General features: G+C 38.4%; 1 protein-coding gene across 1 annotated transcript in view; it reads right to left on the minus strand.

Moving 5' to 3' along the window:
- LOC146855233 (cadherin-related family member 3-like) overlaps positions 1-20,349 on the minus strand; it is a 628,588-nt gene that overhangs the window by 226,249 nt on the left and 381,990 nt on the right. Inside the window, exon 16 of the mRNA XM_085651100.1 lies at positions 5,958-6,173. Coding sequence (XP_085507226.1) covers positions 5,958-6,173 — 216 coding nt within the window. The remainder of the gene's footprint in view (positions 1-5,957; positions 6,174-20,349) is intronic.

The raw sequence follows: 20,349 nt of genomic DNA on the forward strand, positions 1-20,349 counted from the left end.
AACATTGTGTGTGTGTTCATTTGAAATGTGTTTCCATAGGAGGACACAAGTTACAAACTGAAAAAAAAGCGAAACAAGACTTTTTGGATTTGCAATAATGACTGGGCGTGCAGCAATCTTTGATAGATCAATTTGCAAAAATATGGCGATATAGTGATATTAGGTTTTAATTCACGAATTTAGGAATGATTTAACACTGTTTATATTTTCAGCACAGTTATTTTGGTCAGTGACATCGCTCATGACATCACTGATGACATCTCAAATGACATCACTGATGACATCATCCTTGTGATAGAGTGGCAGACCTCCTCTCACCCTAATATAACCTTTGATACACACATACAAAAATTGGCCCACCTGGGGGCTAAATAGCAGCAAAGCGTGGGAGCCCGCGCTTCATTTTTGTTTTCTCAGCAGGATCCGCGCACCCTGCTGGATTGGGGGGGGGGCTGGGGGTCTTTGTGGGACCCCCTAAGCAGGCCTAGGGGGTCAGGGGGTTTCTACCCTGACCCCTTTCCATGTTTTTCACGTTTCTGTTTTCTTGTGCCTCGGTTCTACCGAGGCACAAGATGGCTGCCAACACTTCTTGGTTTGGAGTGTCGACAGCCAATTAGCATGCAGCACGTGACCGGGAGGGTGTGCGGATCCTCCGCGGCCATAGATATATATGTGTTTTTACTTTTGATTTTCTCAGCAATTACTGAACGGATTTACACCATTTAACAAAAAGGGTTCTTTCTGAGCCACGATTTGCCAAATTTGGTGTAATTCCGTCCAGCAGTTCGGGCCGTAGCCCGGCTAAAGTTTCCTATGGGAAATTGCATGGAGAAAACACATTTTTGGACCCCCATTTTTTCACGCCCCCGCTTGTCGAATCACCCCGAAACCTTCAAGATAGGAGCGGACTGGAGTGCGCCACGAGTTTTTAAAGTTTCGCGAAGATTCGTCAACCGGCGCCAAAGTTATTGGAAATAGAATGTTGTGAATTTCCTATGGAAAATAGGTCCTAACTATAATTATCTACTGGTGACCGACAGTAGATAATATATATATATATATATATATATATATATATATATATATATATATATATATATATATATATATACCTAAAAACAATGAATCAATTTACATATTATTCGATACAAAATGAATTATCAATTCATAAATAATTGTTGTTTAGTTATTAATTCATTAATTTCCCACCCTGTACTCCTAGAAACATAGCCGTCAACACCTAAAGTATAACTACAAAAATAACTGTTGCATAACTTACATATGTCACATATTAAATAATAGTTAATTGTTCAATATTCATTACTTAATGAACCACCCACACTAGACCCCTACAAACCCAGCCTCCCATGACTAAAAGAAGCTGAAATTAAATCTGTATTCCACAATTTACATATTTAATATTCAATCAAATAATTAGTTTACAAATAACAATTAATAGTTAACTATTTTTTTTATTAATTTCCCACTCTATACCCCTACATACGTAACATCCCACAAATAAAATATAAGTAAAATAAATCAATATTCCGCATTTTACTTAAATATAAATCAAGTAAATAATTAGCAATGAATAATACATTGTTAATTACTTAGTACTTAATCAGCTTTCCACCCTACACCCCTACAAACCTATCGTCCGGCAACTAAAATATAACTAAAATAATTATTCCGTAAATTACATAATTAAATTCAATTAAATAATGATTAATTAATTGTTAATAAGCTATTACTTACTTAACTTTCCACCCTATACCCCTACAAACCTAACAGCCCACAAATAACATACATTGAAAGTAAATTAGTGTTACATAATTCACTTAATAAAGATCAATCATATAATTAAATACAAGTTATTAAATAATTCTTAAATATTTATCACCTAATTAACTTCCCACCCTATCCCCCTACAAACCCAACAACCCACTACAACAATATAAATTACCATCAAAAATTATAAGAGCTTCTAAATCACTTAAAATTACAAGCTATGTTTTAAAAATAATTAATAGCATTTATATAAACAATAGTAACTCATACAATTAATAAATCGACGAAAATTCATTCAAATAATTAGTAAACTGTATTTCTAACCACTATATTAGTAGAAACTATATAAAAACCATCTCTAGTATTTACAGCCATATTACTTAACTCAAAAATAGATATTCTGGTCAACGATATTTCTGCATCATGATATTTGTGTGTCGCAACATTTCATTTCAGATCTTTCTGTCCCTCGATGTTTTTTAATCAATATTTTGTGCGAACACTGAATAATCTGTATACGGTGCCCACATGATAAATCCAATATTGTGGGACCTGGTAAAATGTCACAATCTGCGATTCCCACCACAGATTTAAGACACAGTATTTGTATTGGTCCATGCAAATTCACTACACGTCGTAAAAAATGACTTGCAATGAGGGTCTTAGAAGTAACTATAACGCAAGGGAATAATTCTGAAGAAAATGAGCCTTTTAACTGATGAATAAGGAAGATTCCATTGAAGATAAAGATTTTAAAGTGGTATTACTATGCTTTTACTGTGTAGCTACATGTACATTTTCCTAACTTTCTTTATTTTATCATCCAGCCTCTGCACAAGCTACTGCACAGAACATTGTTGAGAGCTTCATCCCAAAACTTCCAAATGCTTTATGCGTTAGAAAGAGCAAAACTGGGACTTTGCAGAAAGAAAGTTTAAATGAAAAAGACCTAAGAAATGACAAATGTGATGGTTCTGTGTGGGTGATAATCACAGCAACAAAAGCAACAAAAGGAGCAGTTACACAGTGTAAACTACAATATGAGCTGAGCACATTGTTATACACCAGAGCATGGGGGTATGTGGCTGAAGGGTGAGGTGCAACTGACCCCTATACAGTGAAGTTAGAACTATTGGGTGTTTTGGAAGACAGCAAGGGTCTGGATCAAAACAATATGGCCCTCGTACCTCTACAACAGCTGTCAGAAGGGCTTATCTCTGTCAGTGGAACAAACAGATACATTTGAATGCTGCTTTAATAAACAGACAGGATATTTGAGTGTGCTGATTCTCAGGGGCATCCCCAGGACCCATTCGATAAGTCACTGTCTCCAAATTTTGATCTCTCATGTAGAAACTGTCAATTCAAATGCCATGAGCAACCATGTGAGCACCATTGCCCAACCTTTAGTTCCAGGATTACCAATGTCAAAGAGATGGAAGATGGACAAAAGAGCTTATTTCGATCAGAGCGAAAATGGCAAAACCCTAGCTTGTAGCCCGGTGCAGTGGCACTGGTCGATATTCTCTCAAGCTGATGCTGGATGTAATATCCATGCAATTAACTAAGGGAACACCAAACAGATGGATAATGTTTGTAAATCTACCAAGTCAGAAGCTCATCCCATGTTATGGTTATACTCTAGCTGAAGAAATGGGAAAATATGCTTCCATGCTTAGAGTAGCATGGGCCAGCAAAAATTCAAATTTACAGAAATATGATCAAAAGGACTTTCATGATGACGAAAATTGAGCATTGCTACTTATACATGGAAAGAGTTTCTAAGCAGAATTGTTTGATTTTCTGAAGGATTTTTGTATTTTATAATGGAGACTAACATCGTAGAAACACAATGTAAAAAGGGGGTGAAAACTTGGCCATGTGTTGATTTAGTAAAATATATGGTTTACTCTTTTAATGAATAAAATGAAATAAGAGCTATAAAAAAGGGGGGTTAGCTATATCACTAAGAGTGGGATTTAATTGGGAGCCAGTCCTTCTCTCCTCTCATTGTAACCACTTAGGGGCCGATTACGATGTTGTTAGGAAAGGCTCCGGAGGGAATTCGGTATTGCAAAATCCAATTCGGAACCCTTGTTTCCTACCGAATCGTACAGATTTCCCAACAACCGATTACAATGCCTGGAAACCATTTGAGCAGTCCGAATCTGTTCCGAAAGGCATCCAGACAGCCCCAGTCTTTCAGAGATGATTTTACAGATCTATGGACACGGTTTTCGAACAAGCGATTATGATGATTGATTTGGACAGTCGTTCAGATTCGGTTTACCTAAGACCAATGGCTGCTGGAATATGTCTTTGGGGGCCTGTTGCAGGCCCCCCCTTCACCCGGAGGAGTCCAAATGGGGCCCGTGGGGTTACCCAAGGGACCCCTCTTTCCATCCAATCACAATGTGGCAGGCAACATAGGGTGCCCGCAACAGGGTGCAAGGATTTCCCCAACTACCCCTTTTTTCAATGGAAGCCTGTGTTTTCGTTTGGAATTCAGGCTCCCATTGAAGTCAATGCGAGTCCGACCGAACGATTTTGGGAAGCATCATAATTGGTCATCCGGACTCACAGGACCCGATTCGTACGGAAACTATTCTGGAACCGATTCATCCGGGACAGTTTCCTAATGACATCGCAATCGGACCCTTAATGGTGATTAAATTAACTATGTCTTGGCTTCAGTGAGTAGTTACTGTTTTGATTTGTAGTGTTTATATCCTTCCGGGAGTGGGTCAAATGACAGTTGTGGATCTTGTACTTAATTTAATACTGGAATTACAATTGCAATTTTGGCTATGATTTGTAGGACTTTAATGCTAGAATTACTAGTAGATAATATTTAACTTCCAAATAGCAAAATTAGTTGATACATCAGAGAAAGAGATTTTGCAAATCATGTGGTTTGCAAGGGGAAAAATCCTTAATACATCCAGCTCATACACATCTACTAGAATTATTTACAAATTACTTTTCTATATGTTCCAATGTTCAAACAAACATTTCAGAAGCTGTATTGATAGGTATAGGGATGTGTCATTTTTTTAAGGTTATAGGCAAAAGAAACATGCCAGCCCTCTTCAAAGTCTGCAGCTCTATGTACAAATCATTCAATATTGGTATGAAATATCTCAGATGCCTTCTGGTACTTTACAATATATATCTCTCAACTAGAAATTACTGCAATTAGAGCAGACAATTATAAATTAGTGTATGGTTCAAGGTGGAACTTTCTATTATTGACACTCAATAAATGACATCACATGCACAGTTAAAAATATGTTGGATAAAATAAGTAAGTAAAAGATCTTTACGTTTATTATTGTTCCTATAGTTAGAGGATTCTAACAGTTTGTTTTGTTGCCAAGTAAGAGAAGATGCAGTTTTATCTTCGTGCCAATTTGGACCCTGAAGTTTGTGGTTTTATTTGAATTTTAAAATGTGCGGTTTATCTATTAAGACAATGTAATGGAATGTTGGGGTTAACACTATCGAGACAGAGACTGCCTTATGTGTCTATGTTGTACTTGATTCATGTATTGTTTTGTGTGCTTTTTTTTTACTTACTGTGACAATATCATAGGCTATTATTGTATTGTATAATCCTGATATGATTAATGTACGTTAAAGACTTTCTAAATATTTTACTATTGTTCCTCTAAAATGAAATGCATGAATAATTGAGTATTGGTTTGTAAAACAATAATTATTTTTTAATAAAAAAATAAAGTAAATATAGCTGTCTTATAGCACTTGCCATTTAAAATGATCAGCAGAGAAGACACTTAGATCTAGCTTTGATTTATGGAGCCAAATAGGATATTACGAACAATTCTTTGTTTTTGTGGCTGTGCATGATAAAATCAGATCTGTAAGATTAAAAATGTCTTTACTCTAGGGTTCTACATGTATTCGCATTCTACATTTGAGAGGTTAAGATTGCAGTGATCAGAGACACACTTTCTACATGTGAGGCCGAAAGTGGTTGAGGTGGAAGCACAAATGGTTCTTAATTTATCCCTACTCTTGCATTTTGTGTAAAATTAAGAACTATGCAAACTCTGAAAACATTAAAGAATATTAAACAATGTTGTTATTTGCACCAAACTGCAGAGATGATAAGAACTTTCATTCGCCCAAGATAATTGGCACATAAGTACCTGTGTTCGGTTCGATGTAAAACTTCGGAGGTGTTCCAAAGTCGCCTGCTACAACGGTGTACTTCAGATTGTTAAAAGGCCAGTCGTCGTCGGTGAATTTGACCGTCCCCACCAGAGTCCCCAGTTCACTATTTTCCACAACGGTGAATACATTGTTCCCTGGCACCGGTTTAAATTCATTGACACGCGTTACTCTCACAATCATTGTTACTGTGCCTGTACAAAAACAGAAGGATGGGCTGAGCAAGGTTTGTTTTTGTGTATGTAAATCATATTAATTCATTAAACAACTTACATGTTTGAGTAACAATGTGTATGTAAACACAAAGACATCAGTATTGCTACTCAGGTAGTTGGATAAATTACCACAATACTGCATTCTGTGTTTCAAAATAATGCAGTAATATGTACGTTTGTTCAAATAGTTTAATGGACATTTTACACGATTGACGCTGTATTTTTTTAAGTCTACACTTTTTTGGTATAAACTATTTTATATAAAAAAATGTTGTGTACACCATTTTGCATTCATTGACTGTTTGGAAAACAGTTCCTTCTAATCACCTCAAGCTCATTAATTCGCAAGAATCAACATGTTACAGGCAGTTATGTTCCGCCAGATTCTTATTGGTGTGTAAACAGCTATTAGGCATGCAGGGCCTGATTTACAAAGATAAAGTTACACTATTGTGTAAGTTTACATTTGTTATGAAAGAGTCAACATTTTATTTGAAAAGTTTACAACTGCGGAGACTCCGCAGTTGGGAAAGAGAACTCCGCACATAAAAACATAGGCATGTTGCATCTTTTTATGTGTGGGGTTCTCAGCCCCAACTGCGGAGTCTCCGCTCTCCTAAATTTACTATTGAAATGCACTTTTGTCAGTTTCAAAACAAACGAAATTTAAACAAAAATGTAAGTTTACATTTGTGAATCAGGCCCTTTGACTTCAGGTCTAAACTTAGACTTGAGTTCTGAGATTACCTTTTGTGAATTGGGCCCTCAGTTAGCAATCTCTTTCACCTCAGAGAGCAAATGAAGATGTAAGCAACTGTAAGTGTCAGACTTTTCCCCCAACCTTTACTCTTGGAATGGAAACCTGGCAATAACAATGGAGAGACTCAGCGCTGGCTCCTCCGCTAAAGCAGAGTAGACTCACCCCACTACTTCTGAGCAGTGCAACAAAGGAAAATTAAATGTTAATAACAGGATGTTATTATCATTTGATTTGTCTCTATGGAGCCAGGTTGGACGGAGCGGGCAGGGATTCTGTCACAAGGAGTGGTATTTGCCCCTTAATTGCGCATGATAATTTGGCCAGCTGTCTTGTGCCGGCCAAACAGTCATGCACACTTAGCATGTTCTCCACCGGGCTGTAATGCACAGCCTGGGCGGAGATCATGCACAGGCTCGCAGTCCCCATCTGAGCGCTGAACCAGGACGCTCAGACTAATCACAACGCTGCTGTCATGGTGACAGCAACGTCCTGATTGACCTAGGAGAGTCTGAGTGCTTCCTGCTTCTGGCAGCAAGGAAGAGCAGAGGATGACAAGAAGCGTGTGGCATGAACAGTTAAATGATCCTTATTTTTATTCTTCATCCCCCTGCCACCACCTTTCCACAGTAGCTGCCAATGGAGAGGCTGCCGGTGTTCCTCACTAACCAGGGCACTAATCCACTGTCTACAATGTAATGTTGGCCTCCTAATCCTTTTTGACTTACCAGTGAGCTTAGTCTGACCTCTAATGAAAAGATGTCAAAATTCTCAAGGACAACAATGAGTCATTACTGTTAGGATTTTCATTCATTTAAAACATTAGTTTACATCAAGAGTTCACCAATTGGAGAGATGCTGTGACATGTTTCTGATCTCAATTTACCTACAGTTTCCACTTTTTGGTTCTAGAATGCATGTGGTAAAGCTTCAATAGCATTGGTCACCATTGGAATGTCACCAGCCATCTGTGTATTGGGCTTTGTTTGGAAAAGAATTAAGGGCCTGATTTAGATGTTGGCAGAAAAGGTACTCCATCACTGTTGCGTTTCCAAATGCAAGAGATGTATGCAGAGGCAGCAGACATCTCTAAATACAGTTGGTGGAATAGCCTCGCCATGGCAGGAGTAAAGAACCCCACCATGGTGATGATAATTATTCCATCCACCAAGATATAAACAAGCCCCTAATGTAAATACTTTGGATAGTTGTTTCTCTTCACTTGCATGCTAATATTTTTTAAAGGACTGACATATGTTGTATTTTATTTTATTTATAAATGTTAGTTTACTTCTTTGGACAGCGAAAAAAATAGTATATACAGTTTAAAAGATGTACATTTTATGAAAGACTTCTGGGAATACCTTTTAGATTCGGCTCACTTCTTTCATGATATATCTGATTTTCATGAAAGTTACATTTAACATAAAAAGTCAGGCATGCTGTGTTTCTTTGCCTACAATGAAATTCTGTAGTTTGAGGCTGTACATTGCTCTGGGTAGTGAGAGGGTTTTTGCAAAAGCTATTTAATTGTAATTGAGTGTTGTTAGTATACATATGATTTCTATTTTAGTGGTACACTGTAGAAGCTCATTGTTGCCTTGCTGTCTAAGGTGGCAACTAGGATAAACCACCCCATCTTATTTTGCCAAAAATGAAGTCAACAACTAAATTCCCATTTTCATTTAAAAGTCTTGAGCAGACAAAGAGTTTGCAATTTAAAAGTTTATTGAACCAACACCAAGAAGGATACATTTCAATCTTAGGACTTGAATCATTTTTCACTTGCTATGAAGCAACAGTGCATCCAGTATCGGGCCTGCTTTCCTGATCACATGCTGTAGTTGGGTGTTGCAGCCAGTATTCGGGTTTTAAATTCTGGCTCAACTCTTGAATATTTTGTAGGAGGCAGGTCAAAAAATCACAGCATATCAACCTAATATTTCAGCCACATTGTTTGAAAGTAAGAGCCATTTGGGCTTCTGTGGTTCTACCTCCCTTTAGTGACCCAGCTCCTGATTCTGCAAGCTCTGAAGTGTTCCTTCATACACAGTGTTACAGTAATCAGGACTTCAAAGTACCAATGGCCTTGTTAGTCAAATGTTGATGAGTTACTTGGAGCAGATGAATTTTACTTCTTAGAAACATTAGGTACAAATTCATGTTCTTGACCACCTTGGTGATTTGCTGGCCTCCAGACAGGGTTTCACCTGAACATTTACCAAGATTCTAAATTGCATATTCCTCAAGGGAATGGCTGATAGTTCTACAGTCAAAGTCAGCACATGAGGTTGTCAATAGGATGACATGTACTAGGATTAACATGTCCTAAGTATGCATCTACAATGAAAAAGCTTACAGTAAACAGAAATTACAGTGTAGCAATTTTTAGTATGAAATCGAAGGCTTTCTATCTCCGTTGGGGTAAAATTGCCATTGTAGAATCTGTGAAAGGTATATACTTTTTTTTGTAATAGCGTCAATTTGAACCTGCAGGTAGAGGTACATCATCAGCAGATAATGTTGGAATGACCGTGGCTTTGAAGATTTTGATAAGTGAAGTGTGGTGTGACAAAGCGACCAACATTTCCACCTGCTGAATAACTATATCACATTTCTAAATGTAGCTCACAAAGCACACCATGTTCTTTTTTTCAGAAAAGGGGAATTCAAGATAATCTCTGAATTGGGTACTAAAAAGTGGGCCCCATTTGTAAATGAAACATTTATGAACTTTTGCCTGTTGAGAAAATTCCCCGATCTGTGGGTTGGGACACTGCAGACATTTGAGTTTTTTAATGGACAATGAGTTTAGTAATGTTATAGAAATGCAGCAGTGAAATTCACTATATTCCTCTCCTGTCAATAAAATCAAAATGTTCACATATATGCTCTTGTACCCAAACAATGCTATAAGCCAAATTGCGCTAGCATCCATGACATAATAGCATTCAGAATGACCTTACAAATTCTTTCAATCTTGTCCCCAGTGCTTAATTTCTGAAAGAAAGAGTGCCAGTGCCTAAAACTCTTCTCAGAAGCCAGTGGCCAGTAGAATTAAATGTCAACAGGTGGAATACCAAGGCTGTTAGTTTTAAAACCATCTCATACTTCTTTAATCCACTGTCAGACACTCCCTCCCACTTACTCTTAATCCAGAGGTTTCGAGCTTTCTCTTTTTTGATGGTTTAGTCATCTTTCTAAGCGTCTGTCTTTCCGATCTGTGAGATTTCCCTCTCTTGACCTCCGTAAAAAAATGATATGGAAAAAGAAGTGCTGATACCCAAAAATAAGTGCTGGTCCCCCCAGTGGCAACCACCACCTTAAATTCAGCACTGCTTGTCCCCATCCATTCTTCTTGCCTGGTCCCACATTTTCACCTCCACTGTTTCCCCAGCACTTTAGGTGTTGTATTTGGTGACTGGCAGTCTACATTCTACCTGGTCCCTAGGTCCACACTCTGGCAGGTTCTGGCACACCCAATGAGCTCCTAGCTATCCTAATGAAGCTCCATGAACATAACTATGCCCAGGTCCACTGTGGCCAACTGGGTGAGCTGACGGAGAAATTCCCTCTAAACAGAGGTGTAAGACAGGGTTGCGTTCATGCCACTACCCTGTTTACTCTATATGTCCTTGACCTGGCCACATATCTGAGCCATTTTAATGGTGATATCCCACATTTGACAGGCATTAGGGTTCATGCCTTAATGTTTGCTGACAACACATTGCTACTGTCCAAATCACCAATAGGGCTTCAAAACATCTTAGACTATTTTGAGAACTTTTGCAGCAAAAGTGGCTTGGAAACAAACATAGCAAAATACAAATACATTGTCCAAAACCCCTGCCACTCTACGAAGTCTAATCCTAAACTCAAAGGGTCCCTTCTGGAATGTGTGCATACCTTTAAATACCTAGGACTGACCCTCACAGAACAGCTAGATTGACCGCAACCTATCGAAAGGTGTAGGCTTAAACTAGATCCAATCACCGGGGGGTTGGCTAAAGTGCAACAAGGATCCCACTTTTGCCCAATTTCACCAGTAATCCAAATATATAAACAGGAGGTCGTAGGATCAGCTTTTTATGGGGCGGAGCTTTGGGGTCATAAGGATATGACAAAAATGGTAATAATGGAAAATCAATTTCGACTACAGCTGAAGGGTTTACCAACGAGTGCCCCTCTGCTTCCTCTAAGGCTAGATATGGGGCTCAGGCACATCTCAGACGGGGCTGGAGTGAGACCAATCCTTTTTGGAGATGTATCTGGGCTATTCCTGAGCTCCACTCCTATTGTGAAGGGTTAAAGAAAGTCTTAAGAGTCCCTAGGTAGGAAAGCATACCCTGGCTCAAGTACGTGGAGAGACACTGGTTAAGATGGGGTGTAGGAACCTGTGGGTTGATCTGCAGGTAGCTGTCTCAACCAGTAAATTAATTTGAAAGAGGACTTATGGGCAGAGTAAATTGACTCAATTGCAGGCTCATCCTTCATTTGTCACCCTGACTGATTATTTTTTTTGATGAAGGACGGATTTAAGTTAGAACAGTTTCTGGAAGAAGTTGAACCTCCAACATCTAGGGAGGTATATCTCCAATTTCACTACAGTGCACTACTGCTTGTCTCCTTCACTGCCAAAAGGCCAATATTCATGAGCCAGCCAGGTTGGCATGCCCCTCTTGTGGATATAATAAGGAAACAGAAGAGCATGCTTTGTACTTTTGTACTTGAATGGAAGGAGAAAATGGTTAGTCCCTGTTTGTAGGAACCTAGGAGTCACAAAATTTGCAGAGGCCTTTTGTACTTTAAAATCAGATGTGAGGCAAAGCCTTGCTTTTGCTGTATCATGATATTAGTGAATTGTGTGGGAGATTAGGCAAAAGATGAGACCGCAGCCAATCCCATGACACTCTTGAGGCTCTTTGCCCAACCTGATTTGTACAGCACTTTACTTCTAGAGGAGGTCAGAGTATACTGATCATATGGTTATGACATATTGTATAAAAATGTTATCATTATTTAAAATGTGTTTAATAATTTTATGCATCTTACCAAAGGCACCTTAGCTCCCAATAAATGTATTCATCTGTGTTTTTTAACTGTGTTTCATGGCAAACCGCCAGAAAAATGATTAGGTATTTTTGATCTGTCCATCTCAAGTGTTACATGCTGGCCTAAGGCTAAAATAATTTGTTACCAGCCCAGACTTTGCAGATAGCACAATGGACCCTTTTCTAGTGCACCTACAGGTGTTTTTGCTGAGGTTTGTCAGAGTTGCCACAGCAGGTACATGCCTAGGTACCAAAGGCCGTAATGCTTGTAAATTCATTTTATTTGTTTGATTAGTTCTGATTTTTAAATCAAACAGCATAGATTGCATCTTATTATGCTTTAATATTTGTATCTGTACTTTTATGGTTCAATAAACCAAAATAAAGTTATTTGCTTGCTATGTAAAAGGACACTCTATGTCCTGATCCAGTGTGCACCATGTTGATCTTAAGTGTAATGCTTGTTACCAAAAGTGAAGTGATCATGGTACTGTGTACAAAAACAGTTTTGTTAAAATTTAGAGCCCATGGGGGGCAGGTACAGACAAGTTAATATGTGGTCATTGGATGTGACTGTTGTCCTGTACTCCCATGGAGTCATGTTTAAAAAGACAAATCCAGTCTGGGGGGAGAAGTAAAGAGTTGCATTAATTCTGTCTAAAGTGGATCAAAATCTGTGAAACATAGATCAACGCGATCTCACTTGTGAAGTCTAGTTTGCTGGTAAATGAATACATTTCTGGACTCTCCATGTCGATAAGAAATAGCTGGAACATGTGAGCATTATAAAACAGTCTACATCCTAACTTTAAGAGTGCAAAAGTCAAAAACATGGCTGTAAATATTGCCAAGAAGTGTGTTTGTGAGTCAGTACAGTGCTCAACTCCACAAACCATGCCAAAAGTACTTTTAAGTAGGCTTGCTCGTGCCCCACAAGGAGCGGTAGGAGGGGGCTTCCCTTTAGTAACACACTGCAGGTTTTGGGATAAAACAAACTGTATCCACTCACAGACACACATCATGGCAATATTCACAAAAGTTCAGCAACAGAAGTGCTGAACTCTTTTAAATATCAAATGCAATGAGATGAGACTACCATACAGAAATTACTCATATACAGAGAGCGAGAAAGTCAAGGAAGGCTACTGGTATTGCAGCAAAAGTGTCAAGTATCATTACAGCCAAGGAAGACGTTTCAACATTCAGATTTTATCTAGAAAAAGAGGGGGAATTTCCAATTTCAAAACAGATCAAAAACACATAAAAATGAATGATCTGTTGTCAGCTCTTTATTTAACTACAAAGATGTGAGGGCAAGAAGGCTTAATTGCAGATGTGAGGAGTGGAGTTCTCGCTGTCACATCCAAGTGGTGCTGCAAACGTTATGACCATACAAAACATGATAGATTTACTATCGAGCATTCTAGGAAGATTAGCATCATGTATCATTTGTGTTCCTGATATTTGAGACACTTATTTGAAGTGGGCATGGTGTGTGTATGTCCATGCTACACTTTGAGGGTCCTGAAAACCAAATTCCATTCATGAGACCATATCCAGAGGACAGTTTTTATGTGTTGTGTGCTTTAGTATCTCTACAGCAGTACACTGGTTGTCTTGGCACTCAAGTGTATCACTAGTTCAGGACACCAGTCTGACTTTGGCTGTCTTACATGGCATACCTTAGTGCAAGGTGGAACTATCTGTGAAACTGAAATGTACTGTTCGTTCAGCTCTACATACATCATCCAGCAGCATCAAAAGCAGGTCTGACTCTAACACACCAAACCATGGTGGATCTTCAGGAAAATACTTTAAAAGCATGCTTCCCAAATTCATCATTCAATGCCATGCTTATTGAGCAACATGAACTTTGTGAGTCTCATATATTGCAGCTGTTGCACACATTATATTCCATTTATCATTCCAGGTTGGTAGTGGTACTGTGTATTAATGTTCATGGGTTTCCCACTAGAAAATCAATATATTTAGCTAATTTCAGAAAGGTAACTGACTAGGCTTCCCAACATTTGCCGGAAACCATCAACTTACCTCTCATCAAGGTGCATGTCTACCTTGTCCCTTTGATGTATATCAAAGCAACATGTGTGGTTTAACATTTCCTCTTTGAACATACAGTCAAATATCTATGCAGAGTCAAGCTTGTTATCAGCACATGGACCAATTGCATTAAAACCTGAGACTATGTTCGATAATAGAGGACACTGTCCTTCATGCATGAAAATAGAATATATGTTGTACCTAGGCTGAGAGGTTTGGGAAGGCAAATTTGAGAGCAGTGTGTTATCAAGCAGCTCCACAATGCCTGTGGGACCGATGGAGATGTAATACATTGATTTGGGGTCTGGAATTTTATACAGTGGATACAGACTCAACTAAAACATCTGTAATCAGCAGAGCTCACAGAAATGGGAATGAAGCACAGCTGAGTTGAGCATGCACAAAATCATAAAAATAGTTGGCACTGAGACTCTTAAGAGGGCAAAATTGGTAGGGTTTGGAGTACATTAAGTCTGGTGTCTCAAAAGGGTATTTAATGCACATAGGAACAAGAGATATATAACAAGTAGGAGAATGTAGGACATTGGGCATAGCAGGAGTGATCAGCTTTCCATGAGACACGCTGCGTAAAACAGTTAGATTCTGGAGGTAGCAGCTGCACACACATGGTTGATGGACTTTTTTAAAACTATTTTATATTATTTTAATTTTCATTGCTCATCATGGTGTATACCAGCAATCACTTATTCTGATTAAGGTTATGTTTGCATCATGAATCCTTCAGTTCATGTTGCCCAATTTATCTGAGGACATAATAGATTAGGAAGGGGGACACCAATGATTAAAATAATTGACACTGTAAAATGTTTCTAGATAGTTTTACCAGAACTCCAAGCCCCTCGCCCACTTAAAGAACCCTGCTGTACCCTGCTAGAGTGGTCCAAATTGTGCTGGAGGCACCGAAGTATAGTTGTCATAGTAATTGGATTTGCTGAGTAGGAGCAAGGAAATTAAATTATCAATAGAGGATAAGGGTCATGAATGTCCTCAATTGAGCAGCTGTCCACCCAGGATAGTGAGAGGGCTAGGCATGTGCATTGCATGGATGTAGAGCATTTTTGATACTCCTACAGGCCATAGGTATAGTCAACCAAGGGTTCTGCCATTCCTTGAGAATCATCTGTCTATTCAGGGCAGCACTCCAAACAGACATAAATGGCCACCTCAGCGGCATTGGGAATTACATCAGTGTGGGATAGATGTTCAAGAGGTCCCTCCTAGTGATATCGTATATGGGAAATAGAATTTGAAAGGAGGTACTGTGCATGGGGTATAATATTTATGGTTGTAACCATAAGATACTTTAGGCTAGCAAATTCTTTGAACTACAAATCTTTTTCATAATGCCTCAAAATTTTAACATTCTCCACCTTCAGAACACACAGTCCAACTCTCAATCTATGACTTTGTAGAAGCTTTTGAGCCACATATGGATGGCCATTTCTAACTTCCCCAAGTAAAATTCTCACAATCCTGCCGCAAAATTGCATAATTTTGTTTTGGAAATTAGATCCGGTAACACCTGAAAAATATGCCAGTCATGGTAACACATTAATCTTTATTATTTTGAAAGAACCCATCGTTTAGTGGGCATCATCTAGTTAAATCTCTCATGGTGGAGTGTAACTGGCCCTTTATAGCCCCTGTAACAGCACTGTGATATTAACCACCTAAGATATGATATACTCCTAACACTCCCAAAAGGAAACAGTCCCTCTAGCCTTTCACACAGGCTAGGGCCCTCAGACCCACCCAGTATCTCAGAGTTATCAAAGTTTGCTTAAAATCTAATTTGGACAAATAGTTCCTCAACATGGTCAGTACCAGTGTGATGGATTCTTTCAGTTTGACCAATGTTAGCAGAATATGATTCACAAATAAATTAATTTTATGTTGAGGCCGCCAAAAGGTGAAGTTTTCAATCTCCCTTGTCTGACTAATTGTTTGTACCTAGGGCTCAATAGAGATGGACAAAACAATTGGTAACAAAGGGCATCACTGTCTTGTGCTTCTGCCTAGCCATAGGGACCCCATTTGTTATACATTGGTTATAGTTCTTGTCCCAAGTTCTCTGTAGCTTAAACAAATCAATGCCTGCATGACCAGTGTGACTCCCATCCTATCTGAGAAGTATTTTAAAAAAAGGTCTAGTTGATTCGGTCAAAGGCTTTATCTGTCGCAAAAATGAGCATCACCAGCAAGACTTTCTTCATGTTTACTGTCAATGAACTGCAATGCTGTGCTAATGCTATTGAAGGTTTGCCTATTTTTTATGAATCACAATTAATCTGGGTCAATCAAATAATGAATCAGTGACTCCAATTGTGATACTAATACTGTAGTATACATTTCTGAATCAGTATTTAACAATGATATTGGCCTATAAATGGTACATGAGTCTCTTGGTTTCTATAATGCTTTATCAGCTTCCAGCATAAACTCTGTGATTAATGTAGAATCCCAAATGCATTGTATAATTTGGCCATTTGGTAGCTAACTTCAAAAGATATTTCTTGTAGAACCTGTTTGTCAGCCAATCTAGGCCCAGTGCTTTGTACGCTGAGAGGCCTTTAATGGATCTTTCAAACTTATCTGGTGTAATTTCCTGTTCCAGGCAGTCTCTTTCACTGTGACCTAGTTTATGCAAATTAATATCCAGAAAAAAACCTAAGATCGCTAGTTTTGAATGGTTCACCTCTGTACAACCACCCAATGCCTCTCTTTTCCTCGCCTCTCATGTTGATAATTTCGCTTGGCTTTCTCCCATGCTGTTCTAAGCCTCAACACCAAGGTTTTGATAATTGTATTTGCATTTTCATAAAAGTGCTATTTGAGTCACAAAAGAGGCCTTTTATGCTCTATGACAACAAGTTGATCAGTCCTCTCAGAGTTCTCAAATCTTTAAGTATCCTAACAGAACCCCTCTCTCGATATTTCTTCTCAGCCTCCACTAGATCAACCCAGAGTATCTCCACAGTGATGCACCAAAGTAGACTTCCAGTTGACCTGCTATGCAAGCCACTTTCCCCTAAGGACCATCTTAAAGTCATACCATAACACTGCCTGACAGAACCCATCCACCTTATTCAGCTTAAATTACTCGCCTATCCCACACTAAAATCCTATTCATTCAGCCTTTTGTTTTTTTTAGCAATGATGACTTTAACCATATATAATTCCTATGCATGTGCCCCAGATTTCCATCCCAGCACACAGGGTCATGATCTGGGTAGGTAATCAGCCTTATCAGCCAAGAACAGCAATTCACTACTACCCTAAATCAAATCAATTCTGTAAAACGTGTGATGCCTATGTGAGCTGTAGGGACACTCCATCTCCAACAAAATCATACTCCTCCATATATCGATTAACCCCACTTCAGAGTGCAACTTAAGCGTAGAGTGGGCTGCACCGACAGTGGTGTATCTGCCATGTGGGTGCCTATCCATACCTATCTGCTATCTAATAATTAAATTACCAACCCACATCAGTTTACCTGCATGGACATCCTGAATAGAATCTAGAAAAGTAATCAGAAATCTCTCTTGTTAGGTATTAGGGGCAGAAGAGTTGAGAAACACTCACTTTTGAACTCTGAAAGTTTGTTATTCATCAGCATTTCTGCCACTTTGGACATAAATAGATTGGCCAAATATTGTCCAGTCTTCTGCCATCTTGAAATATGTATCTCTGTTAGCAGAGAGGCTATTGACTCCATAGCTAGATGAAATATTTTAACATGACAGGGATCCAGTAGAGAGCCAGATGTTACTCTTAACGTTACATGTTCCACCTCCTTTACTGAAACTGTGTCAAATTCTGTCAGCGAAGCCTTTGGGTGTTCTGATGTCACATGGGATTTGCAATCAGGTAACTGATTGAAGATGACTTGGTACTGATTAAGAGAGTAACATATTATTTTGATCTAACTGGAAAATACTGAGTTAATTATTCACATAATTATGAACATTCATGTAGCCAGGGGTCTGCAGCAGCTAGGGTTAGAAAGTTATTTGTTAGTTTTAAAAACCTCTTTCACTCTGTTATTTGCTGTGTTCATTCTATAAGCATAAAATGCAGCTTTTGTTTCCTTTTTTGATATTTCTCCACATAATTACACTTACATCCTACATTGATATTCTTGTGTCACGCCCTCTCTAGGCCCTTGGATTCACGTTTAAGTGCTTTAAGGTTTTCTTTGTATAAGCAAGCTGAAGATATCCTATAAAACAAATTAACCTACTTAAGAGGAGCTAATTGAGTCATAGCTTTACCAATCCAGTGATTGGTTCTTGTACTATGCTATTTATATCTTCTTTTATGGCTGGAGGGCAGAGCTCTTCAAGTTCAGCTTTAGTTGTCTTTGGTGTTATTTTAGAAGTGGTGAGTGTAGTTATATATATATAAATATATATATATATATATATATACATATATTCACTGAAAAAAACATAGGTTTCTGGGGCGTTATAGTTAGCTGGACATTTCCCTCGTGCAAAAACCCTAGAAATTCCCCCGTTATAGTTAGTTCAGCTAACTATAACTCGCGCCCCCGCAATGCACTGCTGATGACGTCACATATTACATCACTCATGAAATGGTCAGTGACATCACTGATGACATCACTGATGACATCTGAAATGACATCACTGATGACATCACTGATGACGTCATCCATGTGATAAATTAGTGCATCTTCTCACACCCTTTGATATACTCAATCAAAATTTCAGACGTCCATTCTCAAAACCATAGATACTCCAATACCAATAACTACATACCCACTCACTGACTCTTATATCTACACACACATCCACTCACTCACCTTTACAGTCACTCATACTTACAGTCACTCAGTACAGGACTATCATATGCATTTATACACCTACATAGACACTCACACACCACCAATCATCCATAGAGGTACTCTCACACCTAGTCAGTCATGCAAATAATTAATCACACTCCCATTTACTCACCTATGCAGTTATACACACACAAGTTCACTTACTCATAAAAATAGTACCATATTCCTACGCTCTTATACAATCACTGATACAAGCACACACTCATCCATACAGCCACTCTAACAATCACACACTCTCACATATACCCACTTATATACTCTTACACACATATATACTGCCTTTCACATATGTAGTTACTCACACATGTACCACTGAGATATACATTCAATCACTAACACACCCATACATACACTCACCCAACCATACACTCCATCACAGATGCACTCTTAAAACCATGCACCCATAGAATCACCCACTCACACATGTATGCACAGAGTCACACACACCCCACCCACACAAACAATCAGGCACCCAAACAGATACTCAGACAACCAATCAATAACCCATAGAAACTCTCATATAGCTATTCACAAAACCATGCAGCCGCTTATACACCAACAGACAGACAGATACAGACATTCACACAGTTTAGTCACTAGTCTGGAGTAAGATACGTTTAATGACTCACTTATAGAGTCAGTCATGCACCTACTAAATCATCCATTCACACACTTATACACCCACTCATTCTTACATAGGTTTTTCCCTATATATATATTAAACATATTTAAAATTTACAGAAACACACACTCACTGGATGACGTCATCCGTGATGTCATCAGTGATGTCATTTCAGATGTCACCAGTGATGTCATCAGTGATGTCACTGACCATGTCATGAGTGATGTAATATGTGACGTCATCAGCAGTGCATTGCGGGGGCGCGAGTTATAGTTAGCTGAACAAACTATAACAGGGGAATTTCTAGGGTTTTGTACGAGGGAAATGTCCAGCTAACTATAACGCCCCTGAAACCTATGGTTTTTTCAGTGAATTTCTAAGGTTTTTTAAATGCCAATTCCTAACTATAACGCCCCTGAAACCTATGGTTTTTTCAGTGAATTTCAAAGGTTTTTTAAATGCTAATTCCTAACTATATCAGGCCTGAAACCTATGGTTTTTTCAGTGAATTTCAAAGGTTTTGTAAGTGACAATTTTGAATGTATTAATTGTTATACTGATTTTTTTGATACACATTTACTATATTTACTATATTTTTTAAACTATTTATTTTTAGATATATTTTTTTAATTACATTATAATTACATTATACATTACAATACAAAATATACTTTCTGAGAATGAATTACTTTAGTTTAAATGCTTGGCAAATAGGCAACAGACTTTTAAGTACAGTAGTTACAGTTGTTGCAATGGGCAACACAATTTCAAACACA

Source organism: Triturus cristatus, chromosome 4_1 (genome assembly GCF_964204655.1).
Source record: "Triturus cristatus chromosome 4_1, aTriCri1.1, whole genome shotgun sequence".
Classification (NCBI taxonomy): domain Eukaryota; kingdom Metazoa; phylum Chordata; class Amphibia; order Caudata; family Salamandridae; genus Triturus; species Triturus cristatus.